Source organism: Oxyura jamaicensis, chromosome 21 (genome assembly GCF_011077185.1).
Source record: "Oxyura jamaicensis isolate SHBP4307 breed ruddy duck chromosome 21, BPBGC_Ojam_1.0, whole genome shotgun sequence".
NCBI classification, from domain to species: domain Eukaryota; kingdom Metazoa; phylum Chordata; class Aves; order Anseriformes; family Anatidae; genus Oxyura; species Oxyura jamaicensis.
Window position 1 is genome coordinate 7,911,487 of NC_048913.1, and position 17,637 is coordinate 7,929,123.

At 61.0% G+C, this 17,637-nt stretch overlaps 1 protein-coding gene across 2 annotated transcripts; it reads right to left on the reverse strand.

Annotated features, from left to right (window-relative positions):
- Positions 1-5,915: 5,915 nt before the first annotated feature.
- Positions 5,916-16,741, reverse strand: ECE1 (endothelin converting enzyme 1). 2 transcript variants are annotated; one of them, XM_035344740.1, is made up of 18 exons: positions 15,977-16,741; positions 15,378-15,464; positions 14,140-14,281; positions 13,309-13,521; positions 11,934-12,058; positions 11,469-11,681; positions 11,207-11,398; positions 10,529-10,671; positions 10,334-10,448; positions 9,989-10,099; positions 9,659-9,757; positions 9,496-9,573; positions 8,987-9,090; positions 8,659-8,769; positions 8,463-8,530; positions 8,195-8,385; positions 8,007-8,102; positions 5,916-7,698 (listed from the first exon to the last, which is right to left on the reverse strand). In XM_035344740.1, the coding sequence occupies exons 1-18, from the start codon at positions 16,271-16,273 to the stop codon at positions 7,522-7,524; spliced, it is 2,562 nt and encodes an 853-aa protein (XP_035200631.1). In that variant the 5' UTR covers positions 16,274-16,741; the 3' UTR covers positions 5,916-7,521. The 2 variants fall into 2 exon arrangements, with proteins under 2 accessions (XP_035200631.1, XP_035200632.1); XM_035344741.1 differs by lacking the exon at positions 15,977-16,741 and having other exon boundaries at positions 15,378-15,898.
- Positions 16,742-17,637: the final 896 nt, after the last annotated feature.

The following is a 17,637-nucleotide window of genomic DNA, read 5'->3' on the forward strand; positions in this document are numbered from 1 at the left end:
GGGGGGGGGGCGGCTCAGGCCGCGCTGCTCATGGGCCGCCGGCGGCGGGGGGTCTCGGCGCCCCTCCCCGGGGGCAGCGGCGCCCTTCGCGGCGGCGGCTGTCGGGCGATGCCGGCGGATTTTCCTCACTGGAGCAGCGGAGCATCAAACATGGCGCCGCGGCCGCCTCCAGCAGTCCGGCAGGACGGACGCTCGGGCGCCTTCGGGCCGCTCCGGAGCCGCTCGGCCCGGCGGCGCTCGGCGAGCTTCGGCTCTTTCCGGAGGCGCTCGCTAGCGAGGCGCGCTCGGGAAACCTCGGCTCCTTCCGGAGGCCTTCGCGGGGCGCACGCGTCCTGCGGCCCGGCCCGCCCCCCGCCCCGCCCCGCTCGGCCCGGCGCCTCCCGTGACCCCCGCGCTCGGGAAACTTCGGCTCGCTCCGGAGGCCGAGGACGTGCGGGAGTTCGGGAAGCTTCGGGCGGGCTCGGAGGAGGGATCCCCGCCCAGGAGGGAGGCGCTCGGAGCTCTTCGGAGCCGCTCGGGGCTCTTCGGAGCCTCTCGGGGCGAGCCGAGGCCGCAGCTTCGGGCGCTTCCGGCTCGGCGGCCGAGCGGCTCCGGAGGGCTTCGGCAGCGCTCGGCCTCGGGGCTCCCCCCCAGCCGCAGAGCCGCCCCCGGCCCCGCCGCCAGCGCCCCGCGGGCCCCTGGGGGCAGGGGGCAGCCGGGGGGCCCTCACCAGGCGGTGTGAGGGTGAGGGTGGCACCTGTGAGGGCAGCCCGCCCCCGGCCATGGGGACCAGTGCAGTCCCGTGAGATTTCATTAAAAGCCCTGTTTGTGGATTCCGGCCCCGTGTGCTTATCGGCGGGGCGCACCGGGCAGCACCTGCCCACAGAGCAGGGCACGGGGACCGAGAGGCGGGCGGCAGGCCTCGCACCGCCGCCTTCGCGCCCCGCCAGGGGCCCGCCCGTCGCCCTCATCGCCTCACGGCCCTGTGGCTGCTGCCGGGCCGAGCGCCTCCCCGGGCCGCGAGATAAAAAGGGTGAAAAGGGCCTCGGAGCAGCTCCCGGCAGCCGCGGGATTGCCCTGACTTGTCCTCCCCTCGCCGCTGCCTCCCCAGGGCTCGTTCCTGCGCGCTGGCACCCGTCGATGTTCCTGGTGCGCCGCACGTCCCGGGGAAGCGCTCCCAAAGGCGCCCGCCGCTGCCTTGGGCGGCCGGCGGCTGCTTCCCGCCCGCAGAGCCGCCCCCGTGCCCCGCTGCCGCGGCCAGCCTTCGGGGCCGGGTTAAAAACCTGATCACGAAAGATCTTCAGGAAAAGTTTCCCAGGGTTTATTTGCATCCCTTCTGCCGTGCCTTTTGTGTAGCTGTGAGTTTAGGAGGAAGACAACACTTTAAGGCAATCACAAATAAACTCTTAGAAGTTAAAAGCTTCTTTTATTAAAGTAAACAGCTCTCTTGGTGGCATATTCAGGCACTTAGCAAGCAACTGGTGCTGCAGCTGAAAGCCAGCTGTGCGACAAGAAAGATCGGGGGGGTCCCGGGCACTGCAGAAAAGCTACCCAGTAAGTCACACACCTCTAGCCACTTGTCTGCAACTGCCCGATACGTAAGCAGAATAAGCAGAAATGCCTGACTATTATTATTATTTATTAATCTGAATCTTAAGGGAGAGAGGCTGGACTCTGTTACTCACACAGACACCAGCATCATGTTGACCCATGGCCTGCAAGGGTTAAAACCCTGCCTAGCACCCCCAAAAAAAAGACTTTTTCCTTTTGGGTCAGATCCCACCCAGACTCCGAATTATAAAACGCTGTGATTTGTGCACATCAACTGCGGGACACGAAACCCATCTGTGTGCACGTGAGAGGACCGCGGTGCACCACGAGGCTCGGCCACGGCCGGTGCTCCAAGGTGGGGGCAGAAGAAAGGCCCCGGCTGGCTGCCACGCTGCTGAAGCTGCCGCGCAGCGCTCCGGGAGGAGCAGCTCTGCCATCGGAATAGTTCCTTACTCACTAAGGTGCTACCTGCGGACGCAGCCACGCCACACAAGCGCGCTGCGGGGCACCAGGAGTTATTACTGGAGCTGGTGGCAGAGGGAGGTGATGAGCACGCTATTTATTTCCCCTCCCCAGCCCTGTGCTTTCCATCTCAAACTGCTTTGCAGGGAATGGGATGAAATGGAGACTGATTAATTTTTTTTAAGCAAAGACAAAAAAAAAAAAAAAAAAGCTTATAAAGAAGTCCTGAACAGGGAAACTTGCAGTGCTGTCTGTTTCCATATGCAGCAAGGAACAAATATTTATTTACAAGAGGGGGCTCCAGGTGTTTTTATCACACCAAGCTTTCCTCTGCAGCTTACTGCCTGCTGGAGTGGCTGCTGATCAGAGCCCAGATCCCAAACCCAAACCTCACACAGAGCTAAAGGTTCTGTCATTTCACCATTTCCTTGGTTAACTTGCTTTTATTTGTTTGTTTTGTTTTTTAAATCCACGCAGATTTTTATCATGGTTGCCCAAGAACTGATAGATCTCCAGACATCTTGGCGAGCTGTCCCCCTCACAGCACTTCCCTCTGCAGGGAGCTGGGGAGATAGATCCCCCTCTGCACCTTTTTGAAGGCTCGCAAAGAGTTTGCTGTGATAATTTTCAGGCTGTAAGCAAAGCCGTGTGGTCCGTGGGGGTTGGTGCCCAGCAGTGCTCCATCGACCGCCTCCCAGCATGGCACAGCTCCTGGTACAGCCCTTCATGCGGAAGGAAATTCACACCAGGAGCAAATTGACATCTATGGCTCCCTCTGTTCTACAGAAATAGCTGCCTGTAAACACAGCTGTGAACGAGCCTTCTAGCTCAAGTATCTTTAGATATATCACGCCTTTTTGCCTGTTTAGAATGGAAAAAATAAAAATACAAATAAAAATTTAAAAAGTTCACCATATTGTCTTCCAAAGTGTGCTAGCCGTGCAAAGGAGCCAGGTTCCCGGCTCTGCCTTAGAGCTCCTACAGAACGGATGCCTCCCCAGGACATCTCTTTGCCACTTCTGTTTTTTTGTTTGTTGCTTTGTTTTGTTTTCCTAACAGCAAAAAACGGACACTTTGTCTCTCTTTCATACTACCCCGCATAGGACAATTTGGCCAACTAAACCTGCAGTTCTGGCAAGCCTGAGCAAGTGCTGGCTGGATCCATGCCCTTCCTCCTGCCTCTAGTTCCTCTCCACTGAATTTTTCCTCCTATTTTTCGTGCTGCTGTATTAGCACCTGGGAGCTGATGTATCATCATGGGCAGCTTGCATTTACAGCGCTCAGCACTAGCCCCAGAGCATCACCAACACTGTTTTCAGTCCCGCCAATCTTTTACGTACCTCTTTGCCGAAATCAGTAAGCCAGAGGCTTATGGACACAAGGCAGACGCGCTCACAGCCATGTGGCAAAGCGTGTAAGAGCTGCAGACCTGCTGGTGAGCTTGGGAAAGGAGAATGTAGGGCTTGGGGTGTCACTGGAAAAAAGGGATGGTTTTCTGCAGAGGTCCTGCTGGAGGGGAGAGCATAAGAAGCAAAGCCATGGCCATGGGGAAGCAAAGTTAAGCAGCTTCTTTATTGCTTGTCTCGAAGTAAGAACCACCACCATGGTGAGCTGTGATCAGGTCCCAGGTCTGCTCCAAGCTGCGTGGTGGGACTTAGAATCCTGCTCTGGAAACCTGCTCTCCACCTCCTGCTTTCTCTCCTCCTTCCTTCAGCGGCGCCAGGAGGAGAAGCTCCTGGCCCATTCGCTGCCCCAGAACCTGATGGTCCCAGCAGGTGACCCCAGCACTATTGCAGGGTGCTGGGGTTTGGATCCTGGGCAGGCAGGGAAGGAGACGAGCAGTTCAGCAGCTGGGTTCAGCATCTTGGGCCTTGGCCTTGCCAAAGCCGGCGCTTGCCCTGCTCCAGGCCGCCCAGCTTGCTCCGGAGGCTCCCGCATGCCCTGGGCATGGCACAACAGCCTTCTGGGCTTCTCCAGCTTTTCCCCCAGTGAACCCTTTCCAACATCCTCCAGGCAAAAAAAAACCAACCATGCAAACAAAAAAAATAATATGCAAAAACGCTTGGAGCCTCCCCTCCTTCCTTGGGAATGGCCGGGCGCACGTGCCAGTTCCTTCTGCCTGGGCTCAGCCCTCGGCCAACGTCTCAGCCCTCCAGGGCATGGCTGAGCGTGAAATAAGGCAAATACCACCCAGGATCGGGCAAGCCCACGCCGGGCACTGGCACGTGAGCAGGATGAATCACCTCCTGCCGGCTGCGCCTACCCCGGCGGCCTCCCAGACAGGCAGGCCTCTGCCGCCGGGCCCCGGAGCCCTGACCACAGCATCCCCCCTGCCAGGCCCTCGCCCCGCGAGGGTGCAAGCTGATGCTCGCCCTTCCAATCCTTCCTGCGCTGGGGCTGTCCCCTCGGAGGAGGCCAGGACAATAGATATAACCAGGCTGGGGACTGGAAAATAATTTCCTGGGATGAGTTTAGGGGCGCACAAGGGAGATTGCGCACCCGCGAGCCGCTGTGCCCAGCGCTGGGCTGGCAGGGACCAACTAGCTGCTGCAACTCCCGGATAAATGAGAAGAGCCCCAGAGAGCACGGACATCCCTCAGAGGCCAATTATTTCCCTCTCAGACGGCTAAACCACCTCTGACAGCATCCTCCCTGCGACACGCTGGGTGGGAAAGGCAGGGGTGTGTGGCTGTGCCCTCCTCCGTGCTTCTTGCAGCTGGGCAATGGCCCCTTTGCCCAGCCCTGCTCTCCGTGCTTAAATCCTCTTTGCCTTCCACCCACGCCGCTCCTGCTCCTCTCTTTTCCGACATTTCACCGCATTTTAAACACACAGCAGCTGGGGCCAGATCCAGGCCAAAAATTTTCACCCGCAGCCCGGTGTCGCTCCTGGCGTCGCTAACTCCTTGCAGCCCGGCCGCAGCGCGCAGGCAGCGATTTTCTCGGCTCCACCGCCCTCTGCGGGTTTGTGCCACCATTTCCAGCGAGATCTCCGCTGGTCTCGCAGCTCTGCAGGAAACCAAGGGCCTCGAACCAAGCCCCGCGAGCTGAAAGCAAGCTCTCTTATTACATTCCTACTTAATCTGGGACAGGCAACACAGTAAAAACAGCAAAAGCGAACTTTTACCGACTTACCACAGGGGTGATGATCGCAAGGACGCGCAGTGAGCAGTGCCAGGAGCCAGAGCAGCACCCATGTCCTGCACCGGGCTGTCCTGCCCGTCCTGCCTCCACACCTGCCTGCAGCAAAAATGCCCTGCAAGCATTTCCACGAGCTCCTGGCCTCCGCTGCATCCCGATGGGGCACAACCAGGTGGCCACAGCCCGAGTCCAGCCCCAGATAACAAGCCAGGGCTAAATGGCAAACAAGTGCTCAGCCAGTTGCTTGCTTTATGGCTGTGCTGGCCCCTCTCCGTGGCCAGGGTCTTTAATTTCTGGGAGAGCCCGGTGAAGCCACCGAGCACACGCTCAAGCTGCCTGGGAGCTAGTGCTGGCCTGCACTACGGAGCTGGCAGCAGCCAGCTGGCATCGCGCAGCTATAAATAAGGCTGCTTGGAGAGCAACCTGTGCAGGGCAGCGCTGCTGGATCCCAGCACAGCCCCGCTGGCCAGAATCTCACGCGGGAGGAAGGAAAAGCATCTGGGAAAGGCTTCCCTGCTGGGGAGATGTGTGGGGCTGTGCCACTGAGGTACAACACACATAGCCACCCACAGCGAGAGTGAGTTTTTTGGGCACAAAACCCTGGCTTTAGCCTCCAAGAGAGGTGGAAGACAAGCACAGGCTGGGAAAAGCCTGCTCGGCTTCGTCTTTTGGTAGATCCCGCAGCAGGGATGGAAAGAAAAAGGCACACTGGGGACACAAGACATTCCCTGCTATAAGAAAAAAATAAAAATAAAAAATAAAAAAAAGTCATGAGCAAGTCCAGACCCAGTAAAAAGTATTTATTTCAATTATGATAAGCTCCACATGTAGGGTGAAAAAATAGTTACAAAAAAAATCCCCCCCATATCCCTCCTTTTACATATAAATATTAAAAATCCCTCTACATCTTTGCTTTCTGTCTACAGCAAGAAGGTGCCCCATGAGACAACACGCAGCACCTGAGCTACTGTCAGTGGTTTCTTTTCTAAACCGCAAAAAAAAGAGTATTAAAAGCCCCGGAGGAGGCCCCTTGCCCCCATCCCCGCCAGCTTCTGCACTGGCACCAAACCAGCGCTGCAGGAATGGAGGTTTGGGGCCACGCCGTGATTTCGGGGCTTGCAGTTCCTGGGCGTAGGGGCTGGGCACGGCAGTGAGCAAAGCAGCAGCAAGAACTGCCAGTGCGTGGCTGGAGAAGCTTCTGGGCCAGGAGGCTGGGGCCAACCTCCCTTTACAAGGACGGGAGGGATGCAGGGACTTCCCTGCAGCTGCTCTTGCCACACTCCTGCTTTCTGGGCTCCCTTTTCCTTCCCCTCTGGCCGAGATGCAGCCACAGCCCTTGGGAAAGGCGCTGGCAGGACGCAGGATCAGTGCGGTCCTTGTGTGCTGCCGCGCACCCAGCCTCGGGCTCTGTGAACCCAGGGATGGCCAGAACCAGACCATGCCCATGGCCAGAGGCAGAGCCAGGCCCTTCATCCCTGCCATCACCACCTCAGTTACATCTTTGGCACGTCAACTTTTCCCTTTGCACTCAGAAATTAAAGCTAATCCCAGGAGCTGCAGCATCCCAGCAGAGCCCTTCTGCGACCTGGCAGGAGTCCCTAAGGGGGCTCCACCGATCCTGTCCCCAGACCCTGTCCCCCTTTCCCCATCAGCATCCTCTGGGGACGGTCCCTCCCGGAGGAACCCGGGCTCCAGGGCCAGCCGGTTCCATCCACAGTCTGGGCAGCCACATCTGGCTCCCCTGGCCAAGGAACCATCCCCACAGGGTGCTGTGCCCTGCAGCTGCACTAAGTAAAAAAGATAATTAATAAATATTCTAATCCTTTGCTAAAAACAAAAGAAAAAAAAAAGGCTTTTAAATGCATTTTCCCTGAAATTTTCCAGTGTATTCCAAAATGCATGAAAAATATATATAGATTTCCCCCCAAAATATATCTTAAACTACTTTCCATCCTTGTGTGCGCATCTTTGGAGAGAGGAAGGTATGCCAGGTGTATTATGCCAGGTGTATTTAGACACACAGCCAAACCTGCTGGCACCGTGGCGTTCCCTTTATCGCCTCGGAAGAGGTATTTGCTGGGGCAGCAGATCAGGGTTGGGCACTGCGTGTGTAAATACAGGCGGTGCCTGCGGACACGTGCCTCGGCACACGGCCTGGTCACGGTGGGAAAGAAAAACCCTCAAATCGAAGTCGTTTCACCAACGAGCGAGGGGAAGAGAAGTTTTCACAGTGGATCGAACCTCGGACAACACCGGGGACGTGGGGCGCCGCTCCAGTGGGGAGCTGGGCAGTTCGCTGCACAGAGAAGTGGTTTCAGCCTCTTGAAAGGACCAGGGAAATTCAGCCGCCGGCAGAGGACGAAGCAGCCGGTTCCCTCGGGCATTCGCCCATCACCACACCTCGCACTTCTTGGGGGGGTTCATGGGGGAGCCCAGGGGGCAGCCGAAATGCTCCGCGAACTCCCGGGAGTTGGAGACGGTGCCGATGACACGGAAGCGCGAGGGGCTGTGAGGGTCGGTGATGAGCCCTTCGTGCGAGCTCTCCGGCGTGCGAACCGAGCACCACACCTGCAGGCGGGGGGCGAGAGGCACAGGCGCTGGTGTCTGCAACGGCAGGACCCCGCTCGGTGCCAAAGCGGACCTCCCCGCTGGTGGGACAGGGGCCAACACAGCTCCAGCTCCGTCTTGCTTTTTAACCAGCACCACCCCGACTTGGTTCTCCACCCACCACACAGCATCTCCTGAGACCTCAGCTTTGCTCTCGTGCTCTCCCAGCAGCGTCTGGAAGCGTGCTTCCGCAGATGGAAGGAACCCCAAAGATGGAAGGAGCCTCAAAAACCTGCGTCACCCTCCCTGCCTGCGGCTGAGAGACCTACCTGCGCGAAGCCAACGAAGAAGAGCTGGTGGTTGGTGAGGCCGAGGGTCGGGAGGGTTTCCTCATTCCCGTTCTTTTTCAGCCAGTTCTGATACGCCTGGAAGCCGAGGAGCACGGTGGGTTCAGGGGACGGCACAGCCCCGGCCACCCCACGCCCCCCGCCGCCTGGCCCCGGCCCCCCAGCCCTACCCGGTAGGCAGCCTTGAGGCCCCCATTGTCGGCGATGTTCTCCCCCAGGGTGTGCTTGCCGTTGACAGCCTCGCCGTTGATGGTGTAGTTGCTGTACTGCTCCACCATGCACGCTGTCTGCCGCTTGAAGGCCTCCACCGAGGAGTTCTTCCACCAGGGACGCAGGTTGCCGTCCTTGTCGTACTCCCGGCCTGCCATAAACACGTCGTGCCCTTTGCCTTTCCAACAGCCCCCCTGCCACCAGCTCGCCCACCCGGCCTGCCCATACCTTGGTCATCGAAGGCATGTGTCAGCTCGTGGCCCACCACCACGCCAATACCACCGAAATTCAGCGACCTGTGGGAGGGCGATGCTGAGATTTAGAGAGCGGCCGCTGCTCCCCACAGCCGTGAAATTCAGCGTCAAGTCTGGGGAGAGGAGGAAATTTGGGAATCCTGCCCTCCTTGTTTTCCCTAGGCTCTCACTTGGGAGATGCGCGGGTGTAAAAAGGGGCCTGGAGGATCCCGGCGGGGAAGACGATCTCGTTCTTGGTGGGAGAGTAGTACGCGTTGACCGTCGGAGGCGTCATGCTCCACCTGTGGGGACAAGGACACGGCCAACACAAACCCAGCGCTGAGGCCAGCTCCAGCTCCATCCATTTACAGCAGCGCAAAGCTCTCAGCCCAGATTAATTCCCCAAAGCCAGCATGGTCTAACGGGCACGTTTCCAGCAAAACCAAACCCCAGCGCTCCACACAGTGGGCAGGGGACGTCACGATATTCCCGCTGTGCCAAGTGGGGAAGAGGACTTACTGGTCCCGGTTGGGTGGTTTCCGGAGCTGGTCAGCGGTGACCCTGGCCGAGAAGTTGTAAAACTGCATGACGTTCTCGAAGTAGAGGTCGGACACAGCCTCGTACTGTGGAAGAGCAAGGTGTGAGTGGCACACGGGGGTCGCCCGGCCCCCCTCTGCCCGGCGCGTTCACTTCTGAGCCTCCGGAGCCAGCAGGAGGCCGAGTTACGGCCGCTCTCATTTCTCCTCCTCTCCGACATCTGCGGAGCCTCGGGAGGACAATGAATCACTGCTACGGAACTCCATGTCCGGGCAGGGATCCCAAGGGCCCTGGCCACCCCAGGACTGGCTGCAGCTCTCCGGGAAGTCCCCAGAGAGGGGCCAAGGACAGTAGCAAGACCCTTCCGGAGGAGACGAGGGGCTCAAGGCTGCCCCGGGGCCATGGTCATGGGCACACACGTCCCGCACATCCTGGTGGAGGCGGGGGAAAGAGAAAAAGGAGACCCAGGGGACATCATCCGCCCGACTCACGTCATTAAAGACTTTATCCAGCTCCTTGGGGTCCATGATGAACTTCGGGTAGCCGATCATGTTGTAGATGGCGTCCGCCTGGGGGTGACAAGGACTGAGGTGCTTTTGATGCCAGGGGTGGGAGGACAGGCTCGCCTCCCCGCTGCTGCTCCCAGCGCCTCACCTTCTCCTTGGCGGATTTCCTCGTCTCTTCGTCCATCCACTGCAGGGTCTCCAGGCTTTCCTCGAAGGCTGTTTTAATCTCTGCGATCATTTCCTCCGCCTAGAGGAAACGAGGCGGTGCGTTTTGGCCTGGAGAGCCGGCTTCCCACCCGAGCCAGTTCAAGGACCGATGCAAAACCCTTCGCACCGGAGGGGAGGAAGAGGCTGGGATGCCGAGACGGCACAGGGCAGGGACCGGTGAAAAACCCAGCGAACAGCGGCGCGCAGCAAGCACGGTAATGTGGACACAAACACCGGCCCGCGTGCTGCTGGCTGGGCAGCGGGGACGTACCACCTGCTTGCTGTCCTCGGCGAAGGTGGCCTTGACGAACATGGCCCCCAAGGCAAAGCCCAGGTTGTTGTCTGTGTCGCTGATGCAGAACTTCCAGCGGGGGAGGCAGGTCTGCACGGGGCGAGAGGTGGCTGTCAGCGGTGGCACAGCACAGCCAGCGTCCTCCCCGCTTCCCACCCCGTCACCCTGCCTCGGGATCGGGCTTGCACAATGCTCTGCACCAGAGATGTGAGCCCCAGACCTGCCCTACGTCTGGTTTTGGATGTAATGTGATTGCTAAAAACTGCCAGTGCTGCGTTGATGTAGGAGTCTGGGTATTTGGGAGCACTGGGGCTCCCCTCTCACCTTCTTTGTCCCGTACATCACTTCCATGAACTTCTCCTCGGCATCCTGGAAGCGCTGGTCGAGGAAGGGGCTGGTTTTCCGCACCAGGTTCCAGATCATGTAGTTGTTGAGGAGGCTGCGGCGAGAGGCGGTGAGCGGGCAGTGGGACGCTCCGGCCCACCCCGGGCACCCTCCAGGTGGGCTGGGGGCTCTCACCATTTATCCGTGGCCAGGATGAGGTCAGAGACCTGCTCCAGGTACTCCTTGGCATAGACCACGATGGGCTCCGACTCGTTTAGCTCCACGGGGTGGAAGACCATGGAGAGGAAGGGCATCCAGTCCACAGCCGGTGCCAGCTCCTGCAAAAGCAACGCCACGGTTAGAAGCTCAACAACGGACCCGAGAGCCATCGGGGGTGGCAGCCGCCTCCCGAGCCAGTGGCTGTCACATCGGCCCCGGTTTGATGGATTTGGCTGATTTTGAAGAGGCCACTTCCCATAGCAGCAACATCCTCCAAAGGTCGGAGGGGACTAAACAATTTCCTCCCACAAAGGAAAAGAAAGCCGGGCGGGTGTCAAAACGCTGACAGCGGGGCGGGGGGGAGGCACATTATGGCCCCTTTGGGGACACGGGGAGGTGGCCGGGCTGACGTCTGCAGCTGGACAGCGGGCAGCAGAGCTGGGAGGGCGTCAGCCCCGGTCCGGAGGCTGGGAGGAGCAGGTCGGGGTGGGATGTCCCCGCCGGGGACCTGGCTGCTGAGAACAGGCCAAGCTATTGCACAAGCACTTCCCAGATGGTTTCGGCCGGCGTTAGGACTTCCCTGGAGGAGCTGTCGCCCCTCCACCAGCCCCGCTTCCCAGCCCCGGGTGCCCGGCAGCCCCGTCCCGCTCCTACCTTCAGGTCTCCAGCCGTCATTTTGTGGTAGATGACCTCCTCGTCCCGGTGCTTCTCCTGCGGGATGGTGATGTTGGCCAGCGCGGTCTCAAAATCCAAGATCTGCTGCATCTGCTGCCGCGTCGCCTCCTCGTCGGTGCCGCCCAGGAACATGCCCAGCTGCACCATGTAGTTCAGGTACCCGGCGAGCACCTACAGGGGGACGGGAGCGTCACCCACCCGCGGCGCCTCCCTGACAGCCCCAACCCTCCGCCACCCCTACCTTCTCGTTCTCCGTCTTGTTCAGGTAGTAATCCCGTGACGGCAGGCCTAGCCCCGACTGATCCACCTGGATGACGTTGCTGTTGGAGTTCTTGGAGTCGGCGCTGACGTAGACGGAGAAGAAGGGCGAGGTGCGGTAGTGCGCTGTCACCTTCTGCAGCGTCGCGTTGAAGTTGTCCCCGGCCCAGGGGCCCGTGATGTTCCAGCCGCCCAGCTGGGGACGAGAGGGCTCGGGTAAGGAATGTCTGCGTGCCCTTGTTTAAATATCCCACCGCTGCCCGTCCAGGCAGGAAGCATCTTGCGATGAGGCTGAAAAGCCCAGGAGAGGCGAGACCTGCCCATGCATGCGATACATCACTGCCTCCCTTGGGAGAGCCAGCCCTGGGGGATGCTCTGCCCCGGAAAGAAGAGAGTCTGGGACTGCCCATAAATGAGCTTTTCCCCCCATTTTGCAGGGGACTCGAACCTTTTGGATGAGCTCCATGAGCGGGGCAGCTCGCAGCTCCTCGATCTTGCTCTCGTTCATGCAGGCCTGGTAGTAGCGCTGTGCCTTGCGCTCCGCCTCGCTCGACACGTTGGCCGTGGTGTTTTCTGCGGGAGGCACAGGGGGTGGCTCGCGGGGGGCTCACGGAACCCGTAGGGGATGCCAGAGCCCCCAGCCTTCCACCAGAGAAACGCTCAGCCCTGTTTTGGGTAATGGCACCAAAGGATCGCCCCCCCGGTCCCCCTGGCCCCGTCTGGCCTCCTGCCCCCATCTCCCCTCCCTCCAGCAGCAGCTGCTCCGGCTCTTTGGAGGAGAGAGATAAAGAAAGAAAAACAAAAAGCACTTTTCCAGCAGCTCTGCCGTTCCCAGCATCACCCAGCCCCCTGTGCTGCCCTTGCCCCTGTGCTGGCAGTCCCGGCTCGCTCCCCAGGCCTGTATTATTTATTTCTACAAGAAAGAACAATAAACCCATTTTTCTCCTCCGCCTCCAAAACCATCCTTTCTTCCCCCCCCCATTACTGCTTCCCTGGAGGTTTTTTTCTTTCCTCATGACACAGCTTGCACCTTTGGCTTCCCAGCTGCGTGGTTTTATTAACCGGGTCCCTCGGCTACGAGGAATTCAAGGAAATGCCGAGCGCGACCGCCTGGCTGGAGGCCCGGTCCCTTCTCCCGGCGCAGCGAGCGCCAGATTTCTGCGGGAAGAGCTGAGGACGAAGCCGTTCCCGCGCCGCCCCCCTCCCGAAAGACAGCGCGCTTCCCAAGCCTTCTCTTTCAGATAATCAGCCCCAGTGCCCGGCACAGTGGAAAGTGCTGATAAGGAGCCAGTTGTTTGCTCAGAGCTTGAACAAACCGTTCCTGCCGGCTGCTCGGATAAGCTGCCCCACTTCAGTGTTTGCGTGCGGAGGCTGAGCCCGGGGGTCCCTCCCTCTGCTGGGGGGCTTCAGCCCCCAAAATGGCCAGACCAGGAGCCAGCTCCACCCAAAAAAAAAGCTCCACCAGCAGGGAAAGCTCCCTGCTTGGGGTGACATCAGGGTGCTATGGCCTCCGTATGCAGTCTGAGGTGCAAACCCTGCATTTCAACGCCCCCAAGGACACCAGCACAGGTTCTGCAGAGCCAAGACCCTTCCCCTGCTCGGCTCCGTGCACCAAAGAGCTGCAGCACCACGCTCAGAAATCCCACGGGCATCCAGGAGAGCAAACACCACCGGGACCTGCTTTCCAACGTCCTTGCAGTGCGTGCCTCACAGGCGGGTTTGATGCTGGCCTTTAAATCCAACCTTACATCCCTGCAGGCGTATCTTTGGCACCCCCAGCCCTAGCGGGGCTCCTCGGCACCGCGCGTGCCGCCGCCGCTCACCCAGCAGGTGCTTCATGATGGCCTGGTTGTGCTCCCAGAGGTTGTTGAAGGTGCCCCAGCGCGAGTGGCCGTCGGGGAGAGGGTTGGCCTTGATCCAGCCCCCGCAGGCGTAGCCGAAGAAGTCCTCGCAGGGGTTCACCGCCCGGTCCAGCGAGCTGAGGATGGAGCTGGTGACGGAGATGCAGGCCTCCGACAGACACACGGCGGGCGGCCCTGGGGGTGGGCACGACGGGCTCAGGACGACAAGGGAGCGTCCTGCCCCTCGCCCGAGCATCCCACCCCGGGGCGAGGGATGTGGGCAAGGGGCGTGGGCAAGGATCCCAGCCTGTGCCCAAGCATCCCACCCCAGGGTGATGGATGTGGGAGGGCATCCTGTCCCACCAGTATCCTGCCTGGGACCCACTCATCCTCCCCCAGAGCAAAGGATGCGGCCTCTCCCCCCTATGCCCATGCATCCTGCCCAGGGCCCAGACATCCCACCCTGGCGAGAGGGATGCAGACGAGCATCCTACCCAGTGCTCAAGCACCTCACCCCAGGGGAAGGGAGCCAGGCGAGCACTGTCCTGTCCCCAAGCATCCCATCAGGTGCTCGAGCATCACGCCCTGGGCTGAGGGCTGCAGGCGAGCATCCCCTCCCATGCCCCAGAACCCTGCCCGAGGACAAGAGATGCAGGTGAGCATCCCGTCCCATGCCCGAGCATCCCATCGGCTCCCTGCCCTGTCCCCAGATCTCCCACCTTAGGGCGAGGGATGCAGGTGGGCATCCCGACCCCCAGCTGAGCACCCTGCCCTGTCCAAGGGGCTTGGTCCCTGCACGGCGCGGGGACTTACGGGCTCTGTACTGGAAGATGAGGCCCAGCAGGCACGCCGCCAGCACGGCCGCCAGCACGGCCACCAGGACCACGAGCTGTTTCTCAGGCCGCGTGCGCTGCGCCCAGCACCCCAGGCCGCTCCTCGGGCCGCAGAAATTCACCTGCGGGAAAAGCAGCGCCATTTCCCCATCGACGGCACCTGGGGAAAATCCCACCGGCGCATCCCCCGTCCTCCCCCTTAACAAATCCATTTGCTTCCTACAGCCCGTGGCATGGACCGGGCCCGCTAAAACGCGCCGTTTTCGGCTGGGAAAAGCCGCAGCTGCCTTCCAGAAACCCGCCAGGAAGGGCGGCACAATGGCAGGAAAGGGAGCGGGGCGAGCGCTCCGGCCGGCCGGCGGGATCACCTGCTAGCCCGTGCCACCCAAATCCCCAGCCCCCCCGGCCACCTCGGGTGGTCCCTGTGCCTGTCCCCCCCCTCGAGCTGGGACAGGGTGGGGGACAAGACGTCGGGAAGTGCCGTAACAGGATACTCCTGCTCGGCTGGAAAACATCCCCAGGAAGCACGAGCCGACGCGATGGCAAGCGGAGCTCCCTGCGGTGGCACAGCCGTGCCGGGAACAGCAAAACAGCAGCAGAGCCCTGCTTTTGGGGTGGAAAACGCTGTTCTGGGCAGAGACTACGGGGCTGCCAGCAGGGTGAGCACCAAGAGCATCACTCCAGCCCCAGGTCTTTCCCTGCGAGGGCGGTTTAACCAGCGAGGCCGGACGCTGGCGGCCACGGGCTCTTTTCCTGCCACCCGCGGCCCTTTTTAAGCTGCTTTCCCGCTGCTCGGTGAGGAATTAGCCTAATCCCCTTTGTGCGGGGACAAAGCTCCCGTCCTGCGCTAATTGCTCAGCCCAGCCCCAGTCGAGCCAGGAAGGGGTTCGGCCAGCAGAAAAGCTGAGCGCCCGAGCGCTGCAAACAGCAGAGGGGTCCGGCCCCGCGGGATCCCCCGCAATCACCGCCGCTCGCTCTGGGTCGTGGGGACGGTGGGGACGGCCCCGGTGCCCCGAGGCACAGCCCCGATGGGTGCCAGGGGCGAGGGGAGCAAAGGGCAGGGGCCGGCAGCCAGCACAGCTCTGCCCACGCCGGACTTTGCCCCAGGGGAAGGCGCCCAGCCCGGTGAAAACAACCCATCCCAGGCAAGCCTCTGCTGCTTGCCAGGACCTACATTCTCCCCTTTACCCCCCCAAAGAAAGCGCACGGAGCCCCTACCTGGAAGCCGTTGGGGTACCCATCGCCTTCACCGAGGGAGTCCAGGGGGTCTTCGTCATCCAGCGTTGCCCGCTTGTAGGTCGACATCTGCGAGGGCGGTGGGGAAACGGAGGGGCTGAGCGGCGGGGGGCCGGCACCCCGGCTGCGCCGAGGAGGAGGAAGGACGGCGGCAGGGAAACACGCACCCTAAGAGCCTCCTCCTCCTCCTCCGGGGAGCTGGAACCTGAATGGCTCCGGGCTAGCAAAGCGCCGAACAGCCGCCGGAGGAACGTTACGGAAAGCAGCGCGGCCGGAGCCAAAAGCTGAGTGAACCCAAACCCGCCTCGCTTCCCCCGGGGATGGGTTGTGCAACCTCCCCTTCGCCAGGAATAACGCTGGTTCCTCCTCCATCGGCTCCTGGCCCCAGGACTGGGAGAGGGTCCCCGTGCCGGGCTCACCAGGGACTCGGGCAGCACCGGCAGCGGGGAACCAGCCTGTCACCCCGAGACTACCAGCTCACTCGCACCCTCCTGCCTGCCCCACAAGCCACATGCCCCCTGTCCCACGGCATCCCCAAAAACACCCCGTGGGGTCCCTCTGATGCTGAGAGGTGATGGCACCTTGGGTTTGGGCTGCGCACAGGCTCGGCAGACGGGCAAAGCGCCGCTTCCCTCCCGGCTCAGCGTCTCCCGGGCGTTACCTCGTGCCGAGGCGGGGGGGGCAGCTCTTATCTCAGCCCCCAGCAGAAAAACAAGGGGAAACCTCACAGGCTGGCAGACAGCCCTTATCGCGCCGCCGCCGCTTCCTTCCCCCCTGGCACGGCCCTGCCACCGAGCACTGAGCCGCATTGTCCCCACGGGGACAACAGCGGGCACCCCAAAACCTTCCCTGGCCCCGCAGCACCGCTCGCGTCCCATCGCTCCCCGGCATCAAACCGTGCGTGGGGGGGGGGGGGGGGGGAGCAGGGGTCTGCACCCGTTTGGGTGGAGGTAGGGACGCTGCCATCCCATTGCCACCGCGTCCAAAGGGACACGGAGCCGGTACGGATCTGGCAGCACCCAAGCGCACTGCCGTGCCTCAGTTTCCCCATCGCTCAGAGAGCGGCAAAAGCAGCCAGAACTGGGGAGAGCCAAGGTGCTAAGGCCGCTCTGGACGGGAATGGTACAAAACCACCCAAAAATCAGCATTTCGGGGTTGCCCAGACGGGCAGTGTGCATTGCGGCAAGGCGAGCGCAACGAAAGCGCCAGTCCTCAGCCATCCAGGGGCCGAACAGCCCCGGGGGTGGCAACGTGCCCCGGCCCCAATAACGCCCGATGACGACAACGCCGCAGTGCAGCTTCGCAGCCCGCCCGTTGCACAACCAGTAATTGAGCCCAGGGCTCTGCCCGGATCCCAGATCGCAGCCTGGGTTTCATTAGCCGCAGGCACGAGGGCGAGCGCGTGCACCGGGGCGGCCGGCAGCAGCACCCCGCCGCCCTGCAGCACCCACCTGGGGATGGCAAAGGGCTGAAGGGAAAAGGCCCCTTCCCTCCTGGCTTGTGCAAAAAGCTCCGTTTCCAGACCCAAAATCTCCTCCGAGCGCTCGCCTTGAGCCCGCGCTTCTGCCTGAGAACCGTGCAGGGAGGAAAAGCTTCAACTGCAGGATTTTATCGCTGGCAAAATCTGTTTTCTTACTTTTTTTTTTTATTATTATTCCTCCCCTCTCCCTTTCCCTCCTTGTTTTTGCACTTCGCACATGGCTGGAACTCACAGCTCCGGGCTCGAGTCCCTGCTCATGCAGGGGGGGTCCGGTCACGGGGGTCTGCAAATCCCTCGTGGGGCTCCAAAGCACCGGCGCGGGCCAATTCCTGGAGTCCAAGCCTTCAGCCAACGCTTTCACTCCGTTTCCTGAGGAAATGAGGCTTTTCGGCAATCCCCCATCCCGCCTGCCTGCCCCTGTGGCCCCCTGAGCAGCTCCAGCCCAGCCCGGTCTGAAAACAGCAGGAAAAAGGGCAAAACACATCCGACCCCCCTGCATCGCTCCCGGTGCCGTGCTGCCTCAACCCCATATTAGCCATCAGAGAATCCACGCCGAGCTTCAACCCCCAGAGCCCCCGGGGGGCTGCCACAGCACATCCTCAGGGGGTGGCCAGAACCCCCCTGCCTCAATTTGGGGAAAATCGGGTTTGTGGGTATTTACTGCACCCACCTCAACCCCCCAGCGTAAAGCAGCACCCATAGGTGCTCCCACCCCTTGCTTGAGAGAGGGGGAACTCCCTTTTTTTTGGTCAAAAAGGGGTG

Bases quoted from the DNA above. Each gene is read 5' to 3' on its own strand.
- ECE1 (XM_035344740.1), bottom strand. From the start codon at position 16,273: ATGGGACGCGAGCGGTGCTGCGGGGCCAGGGAAGGTTTTGGGGTGCCC. The intron at 14,282-15,377 runs GTAGGGGCTCCG...CTTTTCCCGCAG, and splicing joins GGTACCCCAACGGCTTCCAG to GTGAATTTCTGCGGCCCGAG. The intron at 10,100-10,333 runs GTGAGAGGGGAG...CGCCCCGTGCAG, and splicing joins TGATGTACGGGACAAAGAAG to ACCTGCCTCCCCCGCTGGAA.